General features: G+C 52.2%; 2 protein-coding genes across 3 annotated transcripts in view; both read left to right on the forward strand.

Moving 5' to 3' along the window:
• Positions 1–21,822, forward strand: part of CORO1C (coronin 1C) — a 56,335-nt gene extending 34,513 nt beyond the window's left edge. For both annotated transcript variants that reach the window (XM_075770158.1, XM_075770159.1), the window contains exons 3-11: positions 5,313–5,435; positions 12,346–12,475; positions 14,156–14,337; positions 14,922–15,041; positions 15,667–15,771; positions 16,947–17,092; positions 18,099–18,156; positions 18,248–18,493; positions 19,007–21,822. In XM_075770158.1, coding sequence (XP_075626273.1) covers positions 5,313–5,435; positions 12,346–12,475; positions 14,156–14,337; positions 14,922–15,041; positions 15,667–15,771; positions 16,947–17,092; positions 18,099–18,156; positions 18,248–18,493; positions 19,007–19,126 — 1,230 coding nt within the window. In that variant the 3' untranslated portion in view covers positions 19,127–21,822. The remainder of the gene's footprint in view (positions 1–5,312; positions 5,436–12,345; positions 12,476–14,155; positions 14,338–14,921; positions 15,042–15,666; positions 15,772–16,946; positions 17,093–18,098; positions 18,157–18,247; positions 18,494–19,006) is intronic.
• A 1,291-nt stretch (positions 21,823–23,113) lies between these two features.
• On the forward strand, positions 23,114–25,652 carry SELPLG (selectin P ligand). Its single transcript, XM_075769351.1, has 2 exons — positions 23,114–23,503; positions 24,352–25,652. Exons 1-2 carry the CDS (start codon positions 23,278–23,280, stop codon positions 25,446–25,448), a joined length of 1,323 nt encoding a protein of 440 aa, XP_075625466.1. The 5' UTR covers positions 23,114–23,277; the 3' UTR covers positions 25,449–25,652.
• Positions 25,653–26,802: the final 1,150 nt, after the last annotated feature.

Below are 26,802 nucleotides of genomic sequence, written 5' to 3' on the forward strand. Positions count from 1 at the left end.
CTTTGTGCATCCGTTTAAGTCTGGGCACTCCAGAACAAGGACCTTTGTCTCTGTTCTATAGCAGCCTGTAACGTCTACTGTAATGTCACAGCCCTGCAGCTGTCAAGGTGATAAAACAAGAACGGGAGCGCTGCTGAGCAATTCTTGGAGGGCACAATCGATGTTTATGGTGGTTTGGTTTGAAAGCAGTATGTAGTTATGAATGCCTTAAAGTCTCTCATTGCATGACATTACAGTAGACCTTTTGGGAGTAACACTTTTCATAATCTTCCAAATTAGTTATGGATGCCTTGATTGGTTTGCTGGGTGACTAATGTCTATTTGTCATGGTCACGAGAGAGCAATGCCCTTTCATTACATACGACTGCAGTGTTTTCTCCCCCATGGCCAGCTGGGGCAACCAGAGGTGGAGGCTTGGTGGCCAGAGCACATTCAACTTCACTCGGCTGGGCTTTGTGAAACTTGTCGTGAGGAAAATAGACAATTTAGCTAAGAAAAAAGGAATGTCCTCTCGAACAGAGAAAAGGTATTACTGGGTTTGTGTTTCAAGTGTTGCAGTTGTGACCTGATTTCCTTCCTCAAACTTCTGCGAAGTAAGGGTGGGGGAATTGCTTTTGCTTGTGCAACTTGATGCCACTTCCCTGTTTTAAATGGTGATCTTAATGAACGCAACCATGGGTTGGGGGAAGCAGCTGTTCTCCATGATATTTTTACCATAATCCATGAGCTGTTTCCTGCAACCAGTTGCCCTTTTTTGGCAGAGAAGCGATTGTAGGACAGTCAAATTAATTCATAAAACTACCACTTTTAGGAACAGTTTTCCCGTGCCACTTCTCTATCCTTTCTGGATTTAATAACAATTTTTTTCATCTCATCTGTCTGTCTTTTTTTCTGGTCTGGGATACGTGAAAGCACTAAATGAATTCATTTGGGGAGGTCAGCTTACCACCTATTGAAGGATCTGAATACTGAGTGTGCTTCCAGTCAATGCCATCCAGCATAGGAATCCTCAAATTCACCTTTTTGGCTAACTCATTTTATAAAATACAACTCTTGAGTTTCAAAAGTCGTTACTGTGACATGTTGCTCAACCAGAGTCGTAATGGATTATGAAAAGGATTTAATTTCTTGAAGTCGTACCGAGTTAATTTTAAGCTGTGTATCAGCACTTGAGATTTATTTTAAATCCTTAACTAATTAAAAGATTACATTTTAAAATAAATAAATAAATCCCCAAACCTGGGAGTATTACGGTAACATGAAAACACACCCGTTTGGCAGCAGAGTTACAAACCTCGCGCTGTTCTTGTGGCAGAGGCGACCCTTTTAAAAGGAGTTGTGTTTAGAAAGATTGAATTTGGTGATTTTACGGGATGGTGGTGGTTTTTTTTAATGCACTACTGCAGGCTTCCTGGTCTTTTCCCTTTTGGCAAACCCTCTCCCAAATACTGTTTTTAAAGCTCTTCTGTGCACATCTGATCCCGCACGATGCCGGGAATTGGGATTCCCCGCCCCGGAGAGGGGAACGCTACTGGGGGGAGGAAGCCTGCGGTGTAGCCTGCCCGGATGGTATTTGCAAAACTGGCTTAGAGAGGTGGTAAAGTAACACATCTGAGTTAAAACCTGCTCATTTCTCACCCTGCGGGGTGGTGGAGGGGAAGGTGTGTTGGGTCGGGCCCCAGGGTGGTGACACGGGTTACTGTCCTCGACACCCTCTAATCCCCTTTGAAGGGTCACGCTTTCTAATAAAAGTGTTGGCTTTTTTAAAGCAGAGCAGTTGAAGCGCGTGTAGAAGCGTTGCCGAGGAGAGCTCTTGCTCTTTGTTATGTGTTCAGGAAAGCACCGTGGTTTCCTCTGCCCTGCAAAGACAGTTCTGCGTCTCTGACCACAAGTCAGTAGCTTCTCTGAAAAGTGGTGGGACTTCTGCTAGCCGAGCTGCAGCTTCGAGCGGCACGGCAGCTGTTTGGCCAGTAAACCCTTCGGTCCCCTTACACCCTTTTCTAGTCTCATTTTGCTGTTCTGACGCTATTCTTTGTGGACCCTGGTGAGCAGCTGAGTTGGTCCTTGTGGTTTAACCCTGCAGGCAGCTAAAACAACCCCACAGCCGTTCACTCACTCCCCCAGTGGGATGGTGGAGAGACACAGGGGAAAAAAGGTAAAGCTTGTGGTTTGAGATAAAGACAGCTTAACGTGACAGAAAAGGAAGAGAATAATAATAATGATTATAGAAGAGTATCCAAAACAAGTGATGCACAGCATACTTGCTCACCACCCACAGACCACTGATGCCCAGCTAGTTCCCAAGCCGTGCTCCAGCCCCCACAGCCAGCTTCCCCCAGTTACATACTGAGCATGACGTCATACAGTGTGGAACGTCCCTTGGCCAGTCTGGGTCAGCTGTCCTGGCCATGTCGCCCCCCAGCCCCTCGCTGACGGGCAGGGTGCGAAGCTGAAAAGTCCTTGGCTTGGTGTACACGTTGCTGAGCAACAACCAAAACAGCAGTGTGTTATCAGTGGTATTCTCTTCCTAAGTCCACATCACAGCACTGTACCAGCTACTGGAAAGAAAATTAACTCTATCCCAGCCGAAAGCAGGACAGTCCTCATGCAGTAGTGCTGTGTCTGAGTGTAGAAGTTGGTGCCGCCGGGCTGTGCATCTCCCCTGGCATTGTCTTCCTCTGCCAGACCCTGGGGAGCTGTTGTGTTTGCAGGCAGCGTGACATCTCTTTCTCTTGTTTGTACTCAGTTCTGTAAATTTTTTTGAATAAATACGCTTGAGGTTGCTTGAAGTTATTGCATCTCCCACACTGCTTCTGAATAACATCTCATTTTTTCCATCCTTACTCTGTTCCCTTGCTAGAAATGCTTTTTGTATGTCATTCTGCGTCCAGGCAGGAAAGGGTGCACTTCACAGATGATGCAGATAACCATCTATTCACCTGTAACACGGTGCAAAGATATTTCTGTTCAGTTTGGTTTAACTTCCCCTTTGTGCATCTGCAGATGGCTCTGCCCCCGCAAACATTTTGTCTTGTCCCAAACAGCCATCCCTGTGCGTCGATCTCAAGTTCCTCAGCTTGGTGACAAGGCTGAGCTTTGCTCTGGCTTGGTGACAAGGCTGAGCTTTGCTCTGGCTTGCTGCTTGTTGCTTCACCTGTTCCCGTGAGAGCTGGAAACCCGTGGCTGTGCTGGTCCCTTCTGCTTTTGGGCGTTGGGACCTCCCTCTCGCCTCTGGCTCACACGGAGCCACCGTCGTCTCGTTTAGTGAGCTAATGGATGTACAGGATAGCTGGTTTAAAAAATGAGCTCCGTTTTAGGCGATTAGAAGCAGGCGGTGGGGTTGCCTGGTCCCTGCGGTCAGCTGGCTGTCACAGGCAGTTGGCTGCTGCTGCTCGTGCTGTTCAGGTTCATCATGATCAAAACTGAAAGGTGAAGTTTGCGGTTTAATTTGTTCAAATTGAATTTTTTTCCCCCTCCCTCCAGTAATAAATTACTGTAAAAACTCTAAACTAAACTGACAAGCACTTGTGCAGCCTACAAATAATTACCATAGGCTCCTCTTAGAGGATTACTCTGAGCCCTGCCTAGGAGCCAGAACAGGTAATCACTGACATCTTGCAGTATTAGTCGTATTTTTTTCTTTTGGTTTAGCTCTACATTTGTATTTGGCCTGTAATGTGACTTTTGAAATGTGTTCGTGCTCATATGCTCTGCATGGTTCTTTTTTAATTAGATAAATTAAAATGGATGGACTATACATGTCAGTTGGGTGTATTAATTTTTTAAATCCTATTTCACATTATGGCATCCAAGAGGGATTACCCAGACTTTAATTTTTGAATGTCTGATTTTGCTTTTTCATCTACAACACTTTCACTTTTAATAATTTCAAGAGCATTTGACTCAGTGAGACAGTCTTTTCTTTGAGACCTAAATTTGGGCATTTAGGAAATAGCAGTTGTTTTGTTTCTGCAACTTAGTCTGTTTGGATCTATATCTTGTTTTGTTGCCAGTAGAGGTCTTCAGGTCAGTAGTCTTCAAAAGCCGGCAGTCAGCATCATTCTGCTCCTTTGTACGTAAGGCAGCGGGGAATAGGAGCAGCCTTTCGCGCAGAGGTGGGTAGGAGCCGTGTATTGAGGGGTGTAACCTCCAAGCTTGGGGAACGTTATCACCGAAATGGCTGGCATTTCACTTCTGCCATTCTTCTGCATGTTTAAACGCAAAAGAAGAAGATCCCGTCCCAGATCTTTCCCTCCTGCCTCTCTTCTCCCATCACTCAGGAAAAGGCCATCGCGGCATTCCCTAGAAACAAAACCCATCGGGGTTCTGGCTCTGGGAGTGCAAGAGTCTCCTGTTCACCCTGCCATGCATCTTCAGTGTGTTAAATATTCCTTCCCATGTGTGCAAGGCTTGACCAAGAGAGAGAACGATGATTAGCTACAGTGATTTTTATTTCCTTTCACGCAGAGGAAGCTGGGGTCTTAGGTGCATCGGCAGTTTTGGGGGGGTCAGATGCTTCAGGATATTAAGAGGCTCCATCAGCAAAATGGTTGGCAAAGTTGGTGTCTTTCCAACAAGTGCATTGGCATCGCTAGATTTGTCTCAGTTCAAATGGGAACATCTCGTTTGCTTGTTTTTCTTGGAAAGTTTATCTGAGTAGTGAGCTTGACTTTGGCAGCGTGCTGGTGGCCCTGGTCCTCCGGCCGTGGAGAGGCAAGTACGGATCGGGGTGGGTGGCTGTGGCAGTCTGTCTCGGCAGAATTTACTCCTGAAAACAGTATTTTACTCTGCACAACTGTGCCCTAAAAACTTTCCATCTAAGCAAAATACTTCTATCGTGAAAACAGGCAGACTTGGTAAATTCAATGACCAGCAACACCCTTCAATTAAAATTTTAGTTCGGTTATATTTAGCTGTCGCTGGCCTCTGTTGTGAGGCACAGACAAAACCAGAGCTTCGCTGGTCGGGCAGAGCCCTCTTCCCAAAACACTGGGGACGGACAAAGGGGCGGTGTCGCAGCGAATGCTGAGATACGGACAGCAAAGCATCCCTGCGTCCGAGGGGGAGCACAGCCCACCCTGTGCTGAATCTCTGGACCCTTGTCTTCCACTGTCCAGAGTTTCCAGCCAGTTGGTGCTGGAGAAGAGACTTGTCGCTTTGTTTCCTCTACCGATACACGAGATGATTCAAATTTCATGAAATTGTGAATGCTGAAAGAGCTAATGGAGAATTAGGAAGCATCTTCCTCTGCTCCGAGATGTGTTCTCTGCTGTCTGTGTATTACAGCTCTCTTTCTTGTGTCCCCTCTCCAGACAGGCAGAATTGACAAGTCCTACCCAACAGTGTGTGGCCACACAGGACCGGTGCTGGACATAGACTGGTGTCCTCATAATGACCAGGTCATCGCCAGTGGCTCTGAGGACTGCACCGTCATGGTAAGTGTATTTAATTTGTCTCGCGGGGTGGGGTTTGCTTCATGCTGCAAATGACGCTTGTATTTCTGAAGACATCTCCTGTTCCGACGCCAAGGGCAGAGTCCTTGCTGACGTGAGATTGGCTGTGGGCATTCTGCAGGTCGCGTTTTGCCTCAGCTTAAGAAACCTAGCTAAAAAATGGAGCAAAAATAGCAGAGCAAGCTTTGTTACCTGAGTAAGAGCAGAATTTGGTACTTTCTTCTCATGTTATGTTGGAGAAGGTGCAGCCTCAGACGTCTGAGAAGAATCTCTCCAGCACTGAGACGGCGCTTCGTGTAACGGACTTGGCCTGTGTCTTCTTGGCTTTGTCTTCAGTTGCTCTTCCCTTTTACCTTCCCTTGGGGATTTCTCTGATGTTTGGGAAGAGGAAAGAGAAAAAAGAGTGCCAGTTAGTGGTGAGATGTTTTGACTTGTAGTGCTTTGTAGAAGACTGAGATGGTTCCTTACCTCGAATATCCTAATGGATGCAGTGGTGTGTGTTGGGAAGAGATGAAAATTGGAGGGGAAGAAGGGTTTCAGAATTGCTTCAGCCCTTGATTGAAGGGTGACACTGTCGTATTTTCCTATATCTACAGGTTGTGAGTAGGTGTCAAAAGGGGTTGGAGTTTTTTAATAAATAAATAAAAAATAATCCAAATTCTGCACCTGCCAGCCTTGGTCCTGAGACCTATTTTACCTCTGTCAGAGCCCACTGAACAATAGACGACCTTGCTCCGTGATGGATGTGGAATCCTGTGTATGCAAACACAGCAGAATAAGTGAAAGAAAATCCTTGTAAGATGAAATAATGCCAAATAACTTCAGTGATCTTTGGCCATATTTAGAAATGCTGTAGGCTGAATGTTATATTGAAATCTTATTATAGATCATGTCAGATAAATTCCTTTGCTTCTGTTCATCGTTAAAATGTTTGGGAGGGGATTCATCCCAAGAGGCTTATCCTGGGACAGCTCTTGCCTGTGATCTCTCAGTCTTGGAAGCTGAAGCATGTTAACGAAATGTACTATATTTAATATTAAACAAAACAACAAGCTTCTGCGTTTGTAACGTTCACTACTGGGCTAGAACGAAGCTTTGAAGGATGCAGGAATGTTCCTCCAAAAACCAGGATCCAGAAGGGCTGCGAGTTGGAAGGAACGGTCTCTGAAACATGAGCATCAACAGAAGCAGGCGAAGCTAAGGTCCATAGCTGCCTTCGTGGAGGCAAAATAAGTCCCTAATCCAAGTGCAATGACAAGTATGTTGTGAGGCTCCAGAGGGATTGAATTATGCAGAAAAACCAACAGTGTTCGCTTACAAGTTGTCCAAAGTTGTCCAAATGCTCCTAATGTAGACACAAACTGTCTGCAGGAATCTGAGCCTACAGCTGCGCAAACCGGCTCCGCGGGGCGTGGGTTCACGGTAGGTTGTCTGCTCGGTGTGTGCAGATAAGCAACAACCACAGGAGCAGGGGCTGAGCTTCCCCTCCGTCCCCGGAGGCAACACACATGTGGACAGGCACCGCGGTGTTAGCTGGCTGTAAGTTTGCACACTCGTGTTCGTGCATGGTACCTGTTGGTGTGACCGTGTCTTGCGTGCAAGGCAGCAAGCAGCTGGGAAGGTGCAATAAGTGAGTTCTTGCTGCTCTTGAAGGAACAAGCGTGTGCAGCTCGTGGTTTGGAAGACGTTAGGTGCGTGTTAGCTGGAGGTTGAAAATGCAGTGAAGCCAAGTGCCGAGAGTAGTGATGAAGAAAGCAAAGAGGACTGAAGACTTAAGTTGAATCTCCTGTTAAGTATCGCATCAATTCTGATGGGAAATGACGTATCCCAAATCATTTGGGACAGTTGTTAACTGGACTGGCCAGAGCTAGAGTGTGTAAAGAGCAACCCGGGCCTGGACTGTTTGGAAACAAACTGGATGAGCTAATGAGCCTTCCCATTTTTAATTGCTTTTCTGTCCTGGCACGGGTAACTTAGCATCCTGTTTTCTTTGCTTTTCTTCAGTAAAGGTTTTGGAGTCCTGCTTCCTGAACAACCTGTCGCTGAATAAACTCATCTTACTTTAAAGGGTATGTGGTTGTTCGTCAGCTCTGAAGTCTCCGTTAGCCAATGTGAAATGAGAAGTAGTGATGTGGTGGAGGAAATCGCGTGGCTTTCTGCAGAAGTGCCAGCTGCTTTTTAAAAAATACCTTATGGTTTTAAAGACCATTTGTGCCTTGGCACTCGAGGATTTAGGATCTTACCCTCTGCCACAAAAGATCTCATCGACGTCCAGTAGATACTTGTTGAGGCTTTGAGATGCTGTCTAACCAACATCTCTGGGGTGAGAGGGCTGATTACCTGTAGCCGTAACTTTTTGAACTGTCTGCAGTCTTTGTGTTGCACAAGAAAGGTTAATTTGGCCCTTGCAAAAGCTAGAAGCATTTTCATGTAAATAAGAACTCATATTGGTAGAAGGTGGAAATACCCTGTGAGCTGCTTCTAAACCTTGAGCAGGTATGGTATTTGAGATCCTTAAACTAGGGGTTGAAATAAAGGACTGGGAAAGAAGACATCTTTTTCTGATACTGCTGGGCTTTGTGGCTTGGACAGCTTTAGAGGTTTAACTGTTGGTAGCTGCATCGAGATTTGTCTGATAAAGTCACTTGATAGATGTGATCTGACAGTTTCAGGTGATACACTTATTCCTTCTGCTGTCACATCTGATGCATTCAGAAATTATTTGGAGGTAGAGAAGAAAAAGATGGCTGGTGCCCTTCCCAGTTGGAGTGCGAAGCCAACAGATTCCTTCTGAGCTGGCAGATACAACTCTCTTGAAGCGGTTGGACGTATAATGAAATACTTGTAGTCTGCGAGTGTTTAAGTATTTCCTCTTCACACCTTTCTCAGTGCTCCAGAACGTCCATTTCATATGTCCAACGTAACACCAGAGCCCTAATCAGACGAGCGATGCGATGTGGGTACTGGCAGTAGCCTCTCTGCCCCATTTGCTGGTTTCTTGCCGAATTTCTCTCTTCTTTTGGAGAAGAAGAGGGAGACGGGGAGTCCCCATCTCCTCTGCTCCGAATTGCTCTCAGAAAGACTTCCTTTAAAACACTGTGGCATGCAGATACCTTCTGTGGCCTCTTCTGGAGCTCTCTTTGAAGAATGATTTTCTTGTGCCAACAAATAAGGAATTACTTTAAATATTTATGCTTGATATTCTGCTGAATGGCTGTAATCTACTGCAGGTTTTTTAATTCGGCTGGAAAATGTTTGATTGTATGAAGGCTTGGAGATGGTATCAGATGGCCTTTCTCAGATATGGAAAATGTGCTTCATCAGAAGGTGAATACTAATGAGTTTGCATGTAACGGCCAGAGTAGAGTTCGTTTGATTGAGCAAATTGTTTTAAAAACTAAACTAGAGCCCTTGCAATGACCTGGGACCCCAATCTGATTGCAGACGGTTAAGATGTGGTACCGGGACAGGATGAACCAGGACCGGCTGCCTCTGGAGAAGGTCTTGCAGCTACGAAAAATGGATGTGCCAAGTGCCTTTTCCTGCAGGGATACGAGAGTAGGGACATAGATAAAACCCAGGGCTCAAACTCATTTGTTTCCTCACCTAATGTGGATGTAGGAATTGATGATTTTCTAGAAATTGACTTAATAATCTTCTCTGCAGGTTGGTGTAGAGCCAGAAGAGACACTTTTTGATTCTCTTTAAAGGGTATAAAAATAAGTGCTGAAAAAGTTTGCTTTATGTTCCTTCTCACATGCTGTTTGTGCAAAACCTTTCCCCCTCCTGCTCTTCCTCTGAGACCCAAACCTCTGCACACCGCCGGGGCGTGACTTCACTTCCTCTATCGCAAACAGATCAGACATGTTAACTTTAAAAAAAACCCCACAAAACCAAAATAAACCAAACAACCCAAAAACCCCCACAAGTCAGAGAGTCAACAAACTGTTACTGATGTCCAGCTATCTTGCAATATTTTAAGGTTTCCTTTGTGTACTCATCCTGAGTCCTCACCTTCAGCAGGCTGGCTCCTGCATCCAAAGTGAAAGTTGCTTGATTTTCCCCGTGAACCTAATTTCATCCCACGCTGCAGCCAGGCACCCCACCCTGTGCGGGAATGAGCGGGCCAGCTCGCTTGGGAGCGTACCCCGACCTTTCGCACTCCTAGCTTTTTTTTTTTTTTTTTTTTTTTGCAATACCAAGCAGGATTATTAGGTCAATAGTTTCTGTAATCTGCAGAGGATTACACTGGTCTGCAGCTGCTGTAAACTATAGGGGCTTTCCCTTAAAAAAAAATTAAAAAATCTGCCCTCCAGAGGCTTTTAAAAAGTCCTTTTCATTGGTATTTTGCCTCTAATACCTCTTCTTCCTCTCCCACCCCCTTCACTTGCTGGCTCCCGTTTAAACTTGGTCCTGGAGTTTTCTGGCACATGAGTCACTTCTCTGTGAAGCTGCGCTTGCACAGGAGGATCCCGGCACCGTTGCGGAAGCTGGGGGGTCTGGGGGACGCGGTCCCTTCGCCCCGGCTGCCCCTGGGCTGGGAGGAAGGCTGGCTGCAGCTGCGGGTGTAGAAGCTGCCCTGACCCTGCTGCCGTCCCTGCCTGCCTTGTCCGTAGGTCTGGAAGCTCATGGTGCTCCTGGGTCGTCTTGTGAATAAATTCAGTTTTCGAAGCTTCCGCCACAGACAGGGTGAGGCTGTGAGTTGGGGCAGGCCGTTGTGCTGCACCGTTTCAGGGGAGGAAATGGCTGTGTTCATCAAGGCTGGCCGTTTTGAAGGGCTCCTCAGGGCTCTGGGATAACCAGATGCCTGACTCCCTGCTTAATCCTCAGTGTAGCAGCGACTTGCGTGGGTCAGTCTTGGCTGTCGTGGACTTGTCACCTAGTGGAGAAGTGGTTTTGGGGTGGTTTGTGTTTCGCATCCCCACGTCAGCTGTGTCCCAGGCGGAGCTGTCAGACCTGAGCTGCTCGTGTTGAGCGTCCTCCACCCCGCACCGGTGTCACCCAGTGCTCTGCTGGGCACCTCCCATCCCTGTCGCGCGTTGCCTCTTCTGCTGGGGTCTCCCAGCTCTCATCTTCTCTTTCCAGCTTTCTTACTGGTTTAGGTAATACCCGTTCCCTGCAGCATTGCATCGGTGCTTTCAACTGTGAGGGCTTTGGAGGTGGTTTGTCTGAGAGACCTGCACACAGTTACGGCATTTAAGTGCAGGTGCAGGACGTTAAAGTTCCCTCTGTCAGCAGATGTGTTGTAAACTGTTGCTGCCGTCAGGTTGTTATTCCCTGACTGGCAAGAAGAAAGCTGCTGCTGTAAAAACTGACAGCTTTGTAACCCAGTTTTATCGTGTAATGGGCAGGTGAAATGATTTGTGGCAGTTTGCAAGGCATGCTGTGGCTGCAGTCACTAGCAAAGCTGGTGTCGAACTGGAAGCGAGCGGGATGGCATCCTGCTTCTCTAGGCTGAACAGCTCCAGTTTTTAAAACGTGATTGCTGGTAAAAGCCTCTGTTTACATAATCTTGTTGCTAGCACTGTTCCATCAGGCGGGAAGAGAAAGAGGGATTTTCAACCCTTGCAGAGAAATTCTCTGCTGAGGTTGCATGCCTGTCGCTGGTCATTCCTCCTGGAATGCTGAGGGTGCGGGGAGGGACGGCACCGGGAGATGCATCGGTGAAAAGTGAAATCATTTTAGGGTTGTTTAGAGGTGAGCTGGTACACGCTGAGAGTTGTTGCATCTCGGTGGGTTTTATTTAAGCAGCAGCCATCCCTGCGAGAAGGGAGAAACCGGGATTAGCACAAAAATCCACACCGCCCTCATGCATGTCTGTCTGCCTTCCTTCCGAAATCCGCTCAGCTTGCATCTGCTGGCTCTGACAGCTTCTTGGGCATCCTGGGCAGGGGCTGGCCAGCCCTGTTCTCTACCGCCAGGAAAAGCAAACAATGGAAAGCGAAGCAAATGTGCTCTAATGCTGCCACCTATCTATAGGTAGCTATAATTGCTCATTGATGGGCGCTCTGTTTAATTGTTTAATACACTAGAAGTAGGTAAAATTCAGTTGGAAGATGATTATCCAGCGTTGAATTGCAGGAATAGTTTTGGTAGGGCTGATCCCACCTTGGGGCATGGGGCGATGAGTTTCGTCTCTCCCATCCCTGGTCCCTGCCAGTTGCAGAAGCCACCTCCCTCCGTGCGTAAACCTACTCTGACTCCAGAGCTGGAATGCCGGTGCTCAGCGATCCTTGGGGGGCTGTTCCTCCTCCCGATGGCACTTTCCGGAAGATCCTCGCAACTGAAGGGTTGTGTTACCAAGCAGGCAAGAAGCGAGCAGGCAGTTTGCTGCATTCGAAGGTAGTTTCTGCAATGCTAGCTTGGGCTGCTTGAACCTTAGCCGGACCAAACTGCTCTTCCCCAGTTAAATGGTGTCTGAAAGGAGGCTCTAAACGTAATGTGAAATCTGATTGCCAGTATTTCTAAAGAAATAAAAAGCAGGCACGGTATAGCTGCAATATTGTCCCTCCGAGGTGCAAGCATAATTTGAGAAGACAGCAGCTTGTTCAGATGGAATTTGAGGGGCAAGGCAAAGTTTTTTGAATCCTTCACAGGCAGCATCCAAGACAAATGGATCTCTGGACGCAGCGATAACGGGGCGTTTGCAGCGGTAGTAGCCGGTGGTTATGTGCTGGCAGCGTGAGCTGGGAAGGATGTTACGCACAGATCAGCTGAAGGTTCATGGGTGGCTGGGAACAATTCCCTCCCCGATTCTCTCTTCCTGTTTATATTGAGAAGTGACAACTCAGGCTTCTGCCGCGGCATGGCGCAGGATGCAGGAAGCAAACGAGTACCGCGCTCTTCAGAGGGGCTGGCCCTTGGCTAACCGTCTTTCCTTTCCCCTTTCCAGGTGTGGCAGATTCCCGAGAACGGACTCACCCTGTCCCTGACAGAGCCGGTGGTAGTGCTAGAAGGCCATTCCAAGAGAGTCGGCATCGTGGCTTGGCATCCGACAGCACGCAACGTGCTGCTCAGCGCAGGTACGGTGCGTCGGCGCTGTGGGGTCAACAAGCGTCTCTCCCTCATGTTTTGTTTGCACACCAGGTGTTGTGGAGAAGAGCTTGTTGACTCTTTTTCTGTTATCTTCAGTCTACAGGGACAAGAACCAGGAAATTCTCTGGAGACATGAATTACAGTGTTAAAATTGTTCCAGACTTTACTTGATCTGCAGATTTCATCCACTGATAACTATTTACATCTGCACTCTCCTCATCCTTGTTTTCATATACTTTTATAAAAGGCCCAACTGTTTCTCCTTTCCACTGATCCCTGCGAGGTATCGCGGGGTCTGACTGCTCCTCCCACGTGCTTTCAGCATTTTCAAAATTGTCTCCTCGACTGGTACAGTCTATGCAATGAGATCCTTTTGACCACTGAAAAACAGTCACATCATTATGGAAATGAAATGGATAGGTCATTACCGATTAGCACAGTCTGAGGCTTTGATAGCATGACCTTTAGGTTGGAGCTCAATAAAAGAAGTAAATCCTTTCAGCAGGACTGTTGGACGAGCTGTGCGTTTTCTGGGATATAAGTGCCTTTGGAGGTACCGGTTTCATTTTGATCTGGTTTCCCCAAAAATGTTTGGACTTGCAGACCTTGTGGCAGTTAATGTAGTGAAACTGAGTGTGAGAGCATACAAAAGGAGAAGGTGATTTTTACAGACTCTGTACTCACAAGCAACAAGATGTGTGTGTGCAGGCAGTCTGGCCAGGATTACTCCTAAGAAACACAGAGGAGAAGGGATGCGGCCAGGTCATTGCAGTCTCCAGGGTTCCTCCTGGTGACCACAAACTGATTTCGGATGTCTTCCATGCCTTTTGGGAGTTTAGAGTGATTGTTATCTTTTGTCTCGTTACAGGTTTTCACCCCTCCGGAGCCTTAGGAGAAATTGCTCAGTCACGCGTTGTGCTTTCCCTCCCTTACCTGCTCTTTATTTTGCTGTCCCCTTATCTTTGTCTTCTTGCTGTCTGGTCCTTGAACAAAACCACCCACCTGATGGTTGCAGTCCTTGTGGAAGTGCTGACCTCAGCTTTTGCTGCCTGCCATTCTTTTTTCCCTTTGTTCTGCCGTTTCTCCTGTTGTCGGTTGTCTGTTTTCCATCCGTGCCACTTTTACTCTTTCTGCCGCAGATCTCTGACCCGAGAAGGCAACGACTGGCTGCCAGCCAGTATTCTCATGTATGGAGCTGTAAGAACATCGCCTCTTTGCCCTTGGCATCTCTTGCTCTGTAGTCCTGCGGTTGAGCCAAGACCCGAGAGCTCCTGCACAAAGCTGCTGCAGTAGCGGTGGCCAGGGCACACTTCCACATGTCCCCCAGCCCGCAGGCAAGCACCTTGGCTGGGGTGGTGGCCAGATTCTCCCAAATAAACTGCCTTTGTTTGAGACAGCTACGGCACCTCTCAGAAGGTGCTCGATGATTTCAGGGGGAGAATTTGGTGCCTCTTCTGGCTGCTTGGTCCTTGCTCTGAGCCTGTATCTGAGCGAGGATGTGCTGCCTGGGGCTCTGCCTATGTGATGGTGCACAGAGCGTGTTTCAGAGTCAGCATCTGAAGCTTTGGAGCTGCAGCAGGTTTTATTCCTTGTTCCGTGATGCTGTTTGTTCTTTTTTTTTCTGTATACACCAGTGTTGGGACTTTAGCTGTTATTTTCTCTTTTAGGTTGTGATAATGCAATCATCATCTGGAATGTGGGAACAGGTGAAGCCCTCATAAACTTGGATGACATGCACGTGGATATGATTTACAATGTGAGCTGGAATCGCAATGGCAGCCTAATCTGTACAGCTTCCAAAGACAAAAAAGTTCGAGTTATTGACCCCAGGAAACAAGAAATCGTTGCTGTAAGTTTGCACAATAATTAAAGAAGCAATGGGTTTCATTCCAGCAGAGAGTTAGCAAGAGCATATAGAGAATGAACCTTTTTGCTTAGTGTATACCATGTTTAGTTGTGTTTTTCAAAGTGGGGAAAAAATCAAGAAGGGATAGCAGTAGTTGAAGGATTTGTGTGGGTTTATTGGGATTAGTGTTTTGAACTAGGATTTTAGGGCTCAGTTTTAAAACCTGCAGGAGTGTAATTCCACATCTAATCCTTTTGTATAATTACAGTTCCAAAGTTGTGTATGAAAAGGGGAGATTTAGCAGCCTGCATATGTGTCGTAGCTTGCACACAAGTCTTCCTTCAACCTTGCAAGAGTCTGATAGGCAAAGCTGAAATGAGCCAGGAATGACCACTTCTTTTGTAGTTTAGTAATTGGTTTCTTCCCTCAAGCATCGGGCAAAGGTAGTTGGATGTTGCTCCGTGTAGTCAGCATCCTGCGTGGAGGAGCAGTGCGTCCTGCCAGAGATTCCATGCAGCCAGAAGAGAAGCCACCACCAGGTGGGATTCCTGTTCCTTGCTAGGGGCTGATCTGTAAATCTCTTTCAGGAGAAAGAGAAAACCCACGAGGGAGCCCGGCCCATGCGAGCCATTTTCCTCGCTGATGGAAACATCTTCACAACTGGCTTCAGCCGCATGAGCGAACGGCAGCTTGCCCTTTGGAATCCAGTAGGTTCCTGTCCCATTCCTACCTGGCTGTTGTAACATCCCTTGAGTTCCTAGCCCAGACCTGCGGTCACCCACTAATTTCATAGTTCATACACTCAAGCATATTCCCTCTTCCAGCTGCTGCCTGCTCCTATGCTGGCTTCCTGTGCCAGAAGGTATTGTCGTTATTTAGGGTTGCTGTTCACTCAGTAAAGGAATTAGTTCTCTTGTATCCATCCCCACCTCACCAAGAGCAGCGATGAAGCACGTTTAAAGTGTCTGAGAAGATGTACACAGCGAGCAGAGTGGCTGTGTGAAGGTTGCTTCATTCTATACGTTATATGTGCAGAACAAGACAGTGACAATCCCACCACACCAGCACAAGACACTCGCTGACATGACTGTGTCACGTCTTTCCCTTGACTTTGTGAATTTTCTTGAGTCCTGCTTTTATTGCATTTTGTGATTAAAATGTCCTTGGAGAATGAGTAAGCTCGTGAACATTTATAGCGTTTGCTATTGTAACACACAGATCCTTCAGGGTGGTGAAGACACCGCTGCAAAGAACTGTTAATAATTTAGATCCTACGTTAATATGAGCTTTTCCATTCTTCATTAACATCACTGGCATTTTTTTTATTTCCAGAAAAACATGGAGGAGCCCATAGCCCTTCATGAGATGGACACCAGCAATGGGGTCCTGCTGCCGTTCTACGATCCAGATACCAACATTATTTACTTGTGTGGCAAGGTAAGAGAAGCTTTGGAATGACTAGGCTTGTGTAGAGGGAGACTCCTGTGGAATGAACGATGCCCGTAGAAGGTTCCCCAAGTGTCTCAGTTGAGAAAGGTAGAACCAAAAGTGAGCACGGCAGCAGTGGTCAGGGCTGCGGACAAGTCGGGCTGCTCTGAAATCGGTTTGATCCTCGCTCTGCAGGACCATACAGACAGCCTGTGAAATCTCCCCTGCCAAGGTCTGGTATGCAGTTGGATGTTTCTTTGAGATGGATTTACTTAGGTAAAGCTGCTCTTAGTGCCACATGTCAGATACTGTCAAAACATCTCTTCGTGGTGTTACCTGAATGATTGTACGTTGGTGTGGGAGGAAGGTACGTTTTAGATGATGTCCTCCTTGTGCTTGAAGATGATGGAGCATGTAGCAGCACTCGCTGTAATTTTGCAGGGTTAAATAATAGAAAGCTGGAATCGTGCTCCTTTCTAAAAGCAATTTGTAGGCATTAAGTGCTCTGAAGTGCCCACTTCTGATGCCGCAGCTTTGGGCTTCCTACAACAGGAGCCAAAGGCAAGATGAACAAATAATTACACAGGAAGATCCATACAAGTACGCTCAAGAATCCCATCTGTGTAAACAGCTAATGAGAAATACTTGGTCTACATCTGCTACCTCCTCTGCTCTTTCAGAGGTGCTAGTGTAGTAGAATTGTCTGGAATCAAGGAGAAACTGCCTTAGAGCCTTGCTGCCTGGCTGTGGCAGAAAGTTTACCTTTTTCACGAGAGGAGGTGGGGAAGTCGACGCCCCCAGTCCTGAAGCACGAGCTCAGGTCACCGTACCACGGTATTTTGAAGAACAGCGCTTATCGCTGAGAGACTGTTCAGCTGATGCACTTGGGTTGCAGTAGGGATCTGCTTTACGGTGGTTCTGCGGGTGCCGTATGGATAGCGAAACACAGCACTGTGCTGTCTGACGGCGACTGCCGTGAGCAGCCCCAGACGTATTCCACTGGCAAGCAATGCAAGTTTTAGCTTGGGGAAAAAAAAAAAAAAGCTACAAACTGCACATTACTCTGTGGCCACCGGTGTTCCTGGAAGGAAAGGTTATCGGGTGAGACCGGGGGCTGCCTGCCCCAGCACGGGGAGCGCTGGCCCCTCCAGCCTCCGGAGTGGTCCTCCTTTCGCTTCTTGCAGGGTGACAGCAGCATTCGCTACTTTGAGATCACGGACGAATCCCCCTATGTTCACTACCTCAACACCTTCAGCAGCAAAGAGCCGCAGAGGGGCATGGGGTTCATGCCAAAGAGGGGCCTTGATGTGAACAAGTGTGAGATTGCCAGGTAAGGAGAGGGGCTCTCGGCATGGGGAGCCTTGTCTTAGCAAGCCACCCCCTCGTGAGTTCAGCCCTTCAGAAATTAATTCCCCGCAGCTGGAAAAACCTCTCTGCCACACTGTATGTAGCTTCTGCAGGGTTTGTTGGGACCCGTGACATGAAGCGATAGTTGTGCTGGGCATAACATGACAGAACCTCAAAATATGCTGGAGCTTGGGCTGAGTCTGTTACAAATGAACGAGTGAGCTCTAGCAGAATGCGTCCTCTGCAGAAAAATTAGCATCAGGATGGTTACAGCCTATGCTGTCAACATGTCAGCGATAAAATTTGGTGCCTAAGTCTGATAGCAGTCTCCGGCTTGTACGCAGCAAGCAGGTTGGAAGCTGGTTTGGGGAATTTAGAGAGTAATTAAAGCAGCAGTGCAGCGACCAGAGGAATTGCCAGGGAAAATATGGCAAAGGAAGAAGGCATCTCAGGAAAGCAGGTTTGTGTCACTGCAGCGGCTCTTGGCACACCGCTGGCAGGGAACGTGCTGGGTGTTGCCCCTGAAGCCCGTTGATGCCTCTCTGATTATTAACGGAAGCAGGAGCCCCTGGAGGGGAGCAGAGCCCGCGCTTGCCTGGAGCAGAGGAACACTTCAGCAGCAGGGCTGCAGGGGTGAACGGGGCGTGGAGACGCGGGTGAGCGGCGAGCAGGAGGCTGGCTACTGTGTACCTGTAAATCATCGCTGCAGTGCTTGTCCCCGCAGTCCGAGCAGTGGCCAAACTGTGACCCTGTGAAGTCACCCGGTACCTGAGCGGGGGCTCTGCACGCACCCGGATGGCTTCCTCCAGCCCTTACAGAGCCCTGCACGTCCTAACGCAGCCGGGCTGTGACTCCTTGGGGTTGCTCGGTTTCCATCGCCTGTGTGTCCCTGTACGCTGCTGCGTGTGAGCAGCAGAACCGAGCCCTCCTTTGCACGGCGTGTTGGCTGTCCTCACGTCTAAGTCACACCTTTTCTTTCTCTTTGATAGGTTCTTCAAGCTTCACGAGAGGAAATGTGAGCCCATCATCATGACAGTTCCTCGAAAGGTGAGCGCTACCTCCTGGTTAGGTGGTTTGATGCCAGCTCGTGCCTTCCAGCTCCAAACCATTTGACCGATTCGTTCCTTCTGGCTTGCAGTCGGACCTCTTCCAGGACGACCTGTACCCTGATACAGCTGGCCCAGAAGCAGCTCTGGAAGCCGAGGAGTGGTTTGAGGGGAAGAATGCCGATCCCCTCCTCATCTCCTTGAAGCATGGGTACATTCCAGGCAAGAACAGGGATCTCAAGGTGGTCAAGAAGAACATACTGGACAACAAACCTGCCGCAAACAAGAAAAGTGATCTCATAAATGCTCCAAAGAAAGCAGCTGATGCCTCAAACACTGTGAGTAAAATTCACAAGCTTTTGGGGGTGGTGGCCTGGGACGTGATTACCATTATCTCCAGAAGCAGTTATGATACAGCTCAAGCGTGTATGATTTGAGTACCCCGGAACTGGGTGCCGGTGGGTGACCTGGAGTTGAGGTGGTACGTGAGCTGTGGTGTTCCTGTGAGGTTTCTGCGGCTGTGGAAGATTGCTGGGAATTGTGACACAAAGGAAAGCTTGGCTTGGTCCAGCCACCCACCTGCCTGGGAGAGCTCCTCCGCACCTTTTTAGTGTAACACCCAGCACAGACAGGGGCACAAACGAACCTCAGACCTTGCAGGTCCAGAAGCAGATCGTACACGTTCACAACCGAATGCCAGGCACGCGGTACATACTCACCCCGTGTGCCTCGCACACCCTGGCACGCTTACGGCTCGCAAGAATCCCGTTCGGAGGAGCCCCTTGCCTCCCACCTGCGGCACGCAGCCCGCCACCTCTCCTAACGAATACATGTCTTGTCTTGTCTTCCAGCAAAACGATGCCAAATTGGATGAGATTTTGAAAGAGCTGAAATCTATAAAAGACACGATCACCAACCAAGACGAGCGCATTTCCAAGCTGGAGCAGCAGATGGCAAAGATCGCGGACTGAGCGGAGCGAGCGGTGCTGGCCCCGCCGCCAGCCCAGGCACATTCCAGTTCCCCAGTTCGGCAAGCAGCAGCGTGCAGCATTCCAGTACGAGCTTTCCTGTTCTCCTAAATTCACGTCAACAAGAGCCGATGATTTAAAAGCCAAGCTTTTTAGTGAAAGAAATTTTTTTTTCCTGATGTTTTAATGAATTTATGTGACTGTGTCAAGTCAAAAAGAATAAGTGCTACTTTTACAGTCTTTTTTTTTTTTCCTTCCAGATGTTATGAATTCTTGAAAAGAAAACAAATCCATTCTGACTTTCAATGTTGTGCCCAAATATCTTTTTCTAGATTTAGGGACCAATGCCACATTGTTCTTAACCATTTTTTAAAGTTGCCAAAAAAAAAAAAAAAAAAAGTTGCTTTTTATTTTTCTTATTTGCCACTTTGCAGTATTTGTGTTTTAAATTTAAAGGGACAGCACTGCGTGTGTGTGCGTGTGTGTGTGCGCGTGGTGGGTGTTTATACTGTTCAGAGAACAAAACTGAAGCTATTTTGTATAAATCTTTGATTTCGAACAATCGGATCGGTTTCCTTTGCAGCGTGGCCGAGTCTGCTGCCGAGACCCCTCAGAGCACATCCAAGCGGCCTTTCCTGCCTCCCTAACCTGTCCCCACCACCACTGTCCGACAGTTTAAAGAAAAAAAACATAGTTCTGAATGAGGTGAATCGTGCCACAAAATGCCTCTTCCCTTTTTTACGCCCCGAAGAACTTTGAAACTACCACCACGTTGCCCTTTCAGAACAGCCCCATGGTTCGGGTTCCTCTAGCCGTGTCCAAACGGACGTGTTTTACTTGGCGCTTGGGTTTGTTGTTTGGGTTTTGTTTTTTTTTTTTTTTTAATTTGAGGCAGAAGTTACTTTCCTGCAGGAAATAATGTTTTTACGTTTACCCATGGAGTGCAGAGTTTAAGGTGTGCCGTGGAGATGTGAGCCGTGGGACGGCCGCAGCCCGTTCCGGCTGCACATCCTTGGTTCTGCGCCACCGCGCTCTTCGGCTCAGTGACTTTTAAGAACCTTTAGAAATCTGCGAGCTTGCGATTCTCTGGCCCCTCACCTTAGTGCTGATGTTAGAAAGTTAGACTCTGCTTCTGAAGCAGCTTTAGCAGTAGGTAGGTGACTTTATCATGCCGGTTCTCCGGAAACAAAATGCCTCCGTTTTTTTGGTTTGGTTTGGGTTTTATATATGATTTTTGTTTTCCTTTCTCCATCCTTCCTGCCTTACCCCCCACCACGCTGCAAACCTCTGCAGGAAATTACTTGTTCCTGGCTCAAAGATGAGCGACCTCCCTCCCCAGACCCCCTGCACTCCCAGCCTTCGGACTGGAAGGGACTGGGGAGGGTCAGGTCGGTCCCAGTTTGGAGAACTGGTTTCTCACGTGCTCCTTTGAGGCCCTGGGGGAGGAGACCCCGTAAGCAGGCCAGACTTACGAGCTCCTCCCGGCATTTCTTCTTGGATGCCTCAGCTCAGCAACCCTCTGCTCAGGTGGGGTGTCCCCTGCGAGGGGGGGCTGCCTGCGCAGGACCCGTGTCACCCCGGCAAGCAGCGCCGGGCTGGATTGGTGCTGCCCGTCCCTGCAGTGCCAGGGAGATGTCGGCACCCCAAAGGCGGGCAAAGACCACGAGCTGTGGGCCGACGAGCCGCAATCCCCGTCCCAGCCGGGGTCGATCCCTGCAGCAGCTCACCGCACCCCCGTGTGCGTGCACGTTTGTGCGCTCGGGACCCGCCGTACCAGAGCAGCCTCCCCCTGCCTGGGGCATCCCCGGCGGCTGCTGCTCAGCCAGGGGGCACGTCCCTTCCTCCAGGCTGAAGCAATGATTTTTTTTTTTTTTTTTCATTAGGTTAGCTAGAAACCCTCCAATTCTCCGTTTTTTTCCAGTGTTTGCATGTTCAGAACTTAGAGATCAAGGATTCTCTGTTCTGGAGGGATGTCTGCGTGTGTGAAGGTGACACCACGCTGTCGGGACAGCCAGGCGACGTAGCTGGAGAGGCACGAGAACAGGACGCGAAGGGACAGAGGATGTGTTATAATTGCATAGCATGAAAGCTTCATAAAAGTGGGTTTTTTCTTTGTTTTCAGTGGTGAGCACCGCGGGAGGGACGTGCGTCCCCTGCCCTGCATCTGTGCCCACTGATGCTGGATTCACGGTCCAGATGCTCCGGGTTATTTGAATGTTTGGTGACGTTTTTGTATCGCAGTAAATGGCTGAGATGATGTGTATTATTTTTTTTTTCATGGGGTTTGGTTTTTTTTTTTTGGGAAAACAAAACCAAACGTAATGCTCCCCCAAACGGTGATGTCTGTGTTGGTTTGTACGTGTGACTTCAGGGCTGTGTGCTTGGGGACCTTTGGTTTTTTCTAATTGGAGGGAAGTAAGTTTTCTGAGACGCTGGATTGAAAATGCCCAGAGATCGGTGTGTGGTAGACGGTCCGAGGAGGGCGGAGGAAAGGTTTTTAGTTTATAGCCTGTATTTTATTTAAATGAACTGATGCCTAGCCAGGCTCAACCGGAGTCAGTGCCTGAAGCTTTTTGTAGCGGTGATATCCCAGAAGAGAACCAGCGAAGTCCTGAAAGATGCGCTCTTATAGAGCGGCCATAGTATCTGTCCAAATATTTGCTTCCATTTTCAAAAGATAAAAAGTCATTGATTATAAACTTCCTCTGGTTTGCTTTTTCTTTTTGACTCTCTGCATCCTTGCACCCAGCACTGCACGCGCGCTTCAGGTGTTACCGCAACCAGGTTACCGAACGGTGGCATCGCCCTTCCCCACAGCGACGGCAACGCGAGCGCGCGGGGTGGTGGCTGTCCTCTGGGACTCCTCCGCTCTGTCCCCGGGGGAGCCGGGGTCCGTCTGCGGGGTCACGCCTGGGCTCGCCGGTGATTTCCCTGCGAGTGGAAACCAAGCGCGTGGCTGGATGCGGGACTTGATGGCGCGGATGTGCTGGGGGATCTCGGGGAGGTGTGACCAGGGTGATGGTGTGCTGGGGGCTGCCCTGCAGCTGGGGGGGGGCTCGATCTGCTCTTCCCCTGCTGAAATCTGCTTCCAGGCTGCGGGAAACCCTGCAACGGCAAAGAGAGCCCAGGCTGGCAATGGCATCGCTGGGTCCCGGTCCAGGTTTGAGAGCCTTCCCCCAGCGCAGCCTCCCCGGGGCCGTGGCATTTCACCCTGCGTTTCACAACCGCCGGCAGCTGCCTCGGGGTGCAGCCCGACCGTGGCACCACCCCGTCCCACCCGGGGATGCTCCGGGAGAGGCGATGCTCCTCGGCCAGCCACGCACACCCCGGAGCCGTCGCAGGGGATGCTCAGCCCTCCGCCGCAGCCGCTTCCGCAGACCCGAACCCAATTTTCCGTGTGTGTTTTCCAGGGGGTGGCAGGAACCGGGATCCTCTTCCAGTCCCCGTGGCCAGGAGATTTTGAGGAGGGATGGGGTGAATCCGGCCCACGTGCCGGGGCGCAGGCGGGGGCGGTGGGCCTGTTTACGGCCCCGGGCAGCAGCCACAGGGCGTTTTCTGCGGATGTGCTCTTGCAGCACCCTTCCTGTGGCTGTACCTCCTGCCTGCTGCCGTGCCGGTGCTTGCGGTTAGGGCAGGATATTTCCCAGCCGGTGCAGCTGGGACAACACCCAACGGCCCCCGCAGCCCCCCGAGAGCTCCTCGGCCGCGGGCTGCCGTCCTGGGGACGCAGGTGCTGCGAGCAGGACCCCGGCACGAGGGCCCTGCAAAGGCATCGAGCCGGGCTCTCGCCTTCCTCCTCCTCTTCCTCCTCCTCGCGGGCGAAGGCCCTCTCCCAGCGTTGGGGTACCTCCAGGTTCCCTCTCCGGGCACCATGACCTGCCCCCCCCGGCCATGCCCACACCGTGCCTGCGGTGGGTGAGCTGGCAGCCCTGGCACCAGGTTTGCCGTCACTTCTGCTTTCGGGGCGGCGCAAGCCCCGGCAACGCAGCGCAGCGGCCGGTGGGGCCGAGCAGGCCGGGGAGGGGGGCACCGAGCACCCCAGGGAAGGACGGGTGACCCCTTTTTTTGGGGTGCACCCCGCATCCCGCCCGCCCTCGCCGGAGGGGTGCGCGCAGTCCCCGGCCCTCGGCAGCCCCGCTCCCGGTGTGACGTCGATGCCCCGCCGGCTTCTCCAGAAGCACAGCCGCTCTTCCTCGCCCGCCTCTCCTTCCCCGCCCGGGTCGGCGGCGCAGGCGGAGGGCGGCACGCGACGCCCCTCGGCTCTTGGCATTCGGCGGGCTCCGGGGCCGCCCTCGTGCCCCCGCGCCGGTGCGGCCAGGCCCTCGCTGGTGATGCCTGCCGGCGCTGCAGCTCGGGGTCCCGCGGCGTCCCCCCGCAGAGGTGAGTCCCGGCGGAGGGGGGGGGGGGGGCAGATCAGGGCTCGGCCCCAAGGGATGCTGTGGGTGCAAAGAGGGTGCCTGGGGGGTCCCCTTGGGGCATGCGGGGGGTCCCTGGGGGTGCTGCCCTCCGTGCAGTGCTGGTCCCTGGGGTTTTTAGGAGGCGGGTGGGTGCTCTGGGGATGCGGGGGCCTCCCGGGGATGATCGGCGTGTGGGTGCCGTTGGGTGCGGGGCCGCGGGGACCTCGCTGGCCTCCGCCCACCGGGGCTGCGGGGGGTGTTGGTGATCGACAGATGTAACGGGGGGCTTTGAGGAGGGTTTGGGGTGGGTTTGGGGAGGGTTTGGCTCTCCTGCTCCAGCGCGGATGCATTGGCACATGGTGCCCTCGGTCCGGGAGCCCCGCACCAGCCCGGCCGGCGGAGGGGGAGGACGGACACCTCGGGGGGGGTCAATTGAAATGTGTGCAACATCCCTGCGGTTTCATTTCTGCACGGGGAGTCATCCTGCAACTGCCTGTCCCGCAGCAGCCGTCTCCATCGCGGCTCGTTTCCCATTTCCAGACACTGAACTTCCTTTTCAAAACTTTCTTGTCGAGCGGAGCCGGCGGGACCGAGCTCCCGCAGGTGGAGGCAGCTCGGCGCTGCCGGCCATGGCTGGAGGAGGTCGGTGTTCCCTTCCTCAGCCCCCCAAAACACAGGGCCCCTCTCCGGGAGGGGAGGAGGATGCTTTGCTCATGCGTGATCCCTCCTTGGGGCCATTTCCAGCCTGAATGAGGGAGCTCAGAATCCTTCCGCAGGGAGTGGGACCCCGATTTCATCTGCCCTCTCTGTTCCCCCCCCCCCCCCCCGCAGGTCCCATGGCGCCGGGCCGGGCTGTGCTGGTGATGCTGGTGATACTGGTGCTGGCGCTGAGCACCCTGCGGGCGTGCGGGGCCATGCCGCTGCCGGAGCTGAGGCAGCACCGTGGCGTGCAGTGGGTCTGGGGGGCGGCGAGGCGGGTGCAGGATGAGGCCCTGCCGCTCTCCCGCAGGAAGAGGGCTGACGACGAGCAGCAGCCCAGCACCACCGCTGCCACGCCGGGGCATGGCCTCGCTGCCACCCCGATGGCCGGCAGCAACGACACCGATTTCACTGAGCCTGTCCCGCTGCTGGGCTCCGCGCCACCACCAGCACCCAGCACCAACGCCAGCCTGCACTGGGTGCTTGCCGTGCCAACCACAGCCGAGCCCCTGGACGAGACCGAGTCCCCTGAGCCCGACCCGCTCCTGGGCTCCGCACCACCAGCAGCACCCAGCACCAACGCCAGCCTGCAGCATCGGGCACTCGCGGTACCGACCACGGCCGAGCCCCTGGATGAGACCGAGTCCCCTGACCCCGACCTGCTGTGGGCGCAGCACAGCACACGGGCAGCACCCCAGACCAGCAGCACCACCACCCCCAGCCGGCTCACGTCACCCGGCGAGGAGGGGACGGTGGCTGACAGCACGGACAGCAACTCCTCCGCGGAGCTGCACTCGGCGGCCCCCCCAGCCCTCGGCCCCACCGCCACGGGTTACAAGAAAGTCAAGAAAGCCGGAGCCACCCCCACGCCGACTCCTCCGACCCCTTGGGACACGAAGCCCGGGGGAACCACGGTGCCGGTGGGCACCCTCAGCAGGGTGATGGGCAAGTGCCTGCTGGCCATCCTGCTGCTGGCGCTGGTGGCCGCCACCTTCATGGTGTGCACGGGGGTGCTGGGCGCCCTGCTCTGGCGGCGCACGCGGACGGCACACCGCCGGCTCAGCCACACTGAGATGGTCTGCATCTCCTCCCTGCTGCCCGACGGCGAGGTGGTCGCCAACGGCCCCAAGCCCGGCCCGGCCCGGCGGCAGAAGCTGCTGCTCGAAGGCGGCACCGAGGCGGATGGCGACAACCTGACTCTCAGCAGCTTCCTGCCGGAGCACTCCTGAGCCGCGGGGACGGGGTCCCGCACACCAGAGCATCGGGGGGCCAGCGGCCGCTCCGTGGGCGCGGTGCCTGGTCCCCGGTGCTGCCGTGGGCAGGGGACCCCCATCCCCCTGGGTTTGTGTTTTAACTCGGACTGGCGCGATGGGGAACTGTTTTACCGCGGGCCGAGCTCGGCCGTCGAGGCTGACCCCATTAAAGTGTTACCCGGACATGGTGGTCTCTTCCTGGTGGGTACGGTACCCACCAGCCCCCCTCGGCCCCCTCACCGCTCCACCGCCCGCCCACGTCCTTCTGCCGAAATTTCGCTTCTCCATCCTCCTCCCCCGGCAGCAGCCCCGATTCCGGTCCCCCGGGGGGGGAGCAGAAACGAAACCCACGGCCGCTCCTCCCCAGGCTGGGGAGCAGAGCCCCGGGGACCCCCACCCCGCGTGGCCTTGGCCTCGTGCCGCAGCGTGGGAGCGGAAAGGGTAGCGGTGCCAGGGCGGAAGTGCCGGGTGGGGTGGGGGGGACGGGGACGGGGCTGGGTGCGCTGGTGGTGCAACGTGTTCCTGCCCTGTGGTCGCCCGCAGTGAGGTGATAGACGCCTCTGGGACGTCACTGCCCGTCCGGGTGGTCCTGCGCGTGGCCGGTGCCCCCAGGGCTTGTCCCGGTGAGCAAACAGTGGTCACAGGCTCTCGGCCGCGGATGGTGTTGGCCCGGGCTGTCCCATCCTTGGTGTGTCGGGGACCGGGAGGGATGGGGAGAGCAAAGCCACGAGCGGCCACCGAGGGTCCCCGGGGGGGCTGAAGGGGGCTCAGGTTTGTTGCCAGGTCCCGCTTTCCCCCGGTGTGCAGGTATCGGTCACCCCTCGAGCCACCAGCCTGACCCCTTCCCCGTGCCTGGCCCCAGGGGAGCCACCCGAGGGAGCAGAAATGGCCCAGGACTGTCCCTGCCCTGCCAGGCTCGGTGTCCCCACGTCCCCATCCCTGCCCTGCCAGGCTCAGCATCCCATGCCCACATCCCCATCCCTCCATCCCCATCCCTGCCCTGCCAGGTTCGGTGTCCCCACGTCCCCATCCCTGCCCTGCCAGGCTCGGTGTCCCCACGTCCCCATCCCTGCCCCACCAGGCAGCTTACGCCACCCGCGACGTTTGCAGCGCACGCTTGGGCAGCGAAGCGTCCCGGCACACGCTCGAGGCATCGCTGTGCCGCCCCGTCCCGAGCTGAGCCCTGGCTGTGCAGCCGCCTCGAAAGCCGCTTTCGGGGGGGACCGTCCCTCGCTCCCCCGGACGGGCTGCCAGCGCGGCGGCTCACCTGCACCCCGGCCGCCCCGGCCCCGCTGCCTGTTTACATTCGCGCTGTGCTTCGGATATTTTC

Source organism: Balearica regulorum, chromosome 17 (genome assembly GCF_011004875.1).
Source record: "Balearica regulorum gibbericeps isolate bBalReg1 chromosome 17, bBalReg1.pri, whole genome shotgun sequence".
NCBI classification, from domain to species: Eukaryota; Metazoa; Chordata; class Aves; order Gruiformes; family Gruidae; genus Balearica; species Balearica regulorum.

Coding starts and splice junctions, on each gene's coding strand:
- SELPLG (XM_075769351.1), top strand. CDS start 23,278: ATGCCCCGCCGGCTTCTCCAGAAGCACAGCCGCTCTTCCTCGCCCGCC. Junction 23,504..24,351: donor CGCGGCGTCCCCCCGCAGAG/GTGAGTCCCGGC, acceptor CCCCCCCCGCAG/GTCCCATGGCGCCGGGCCGG.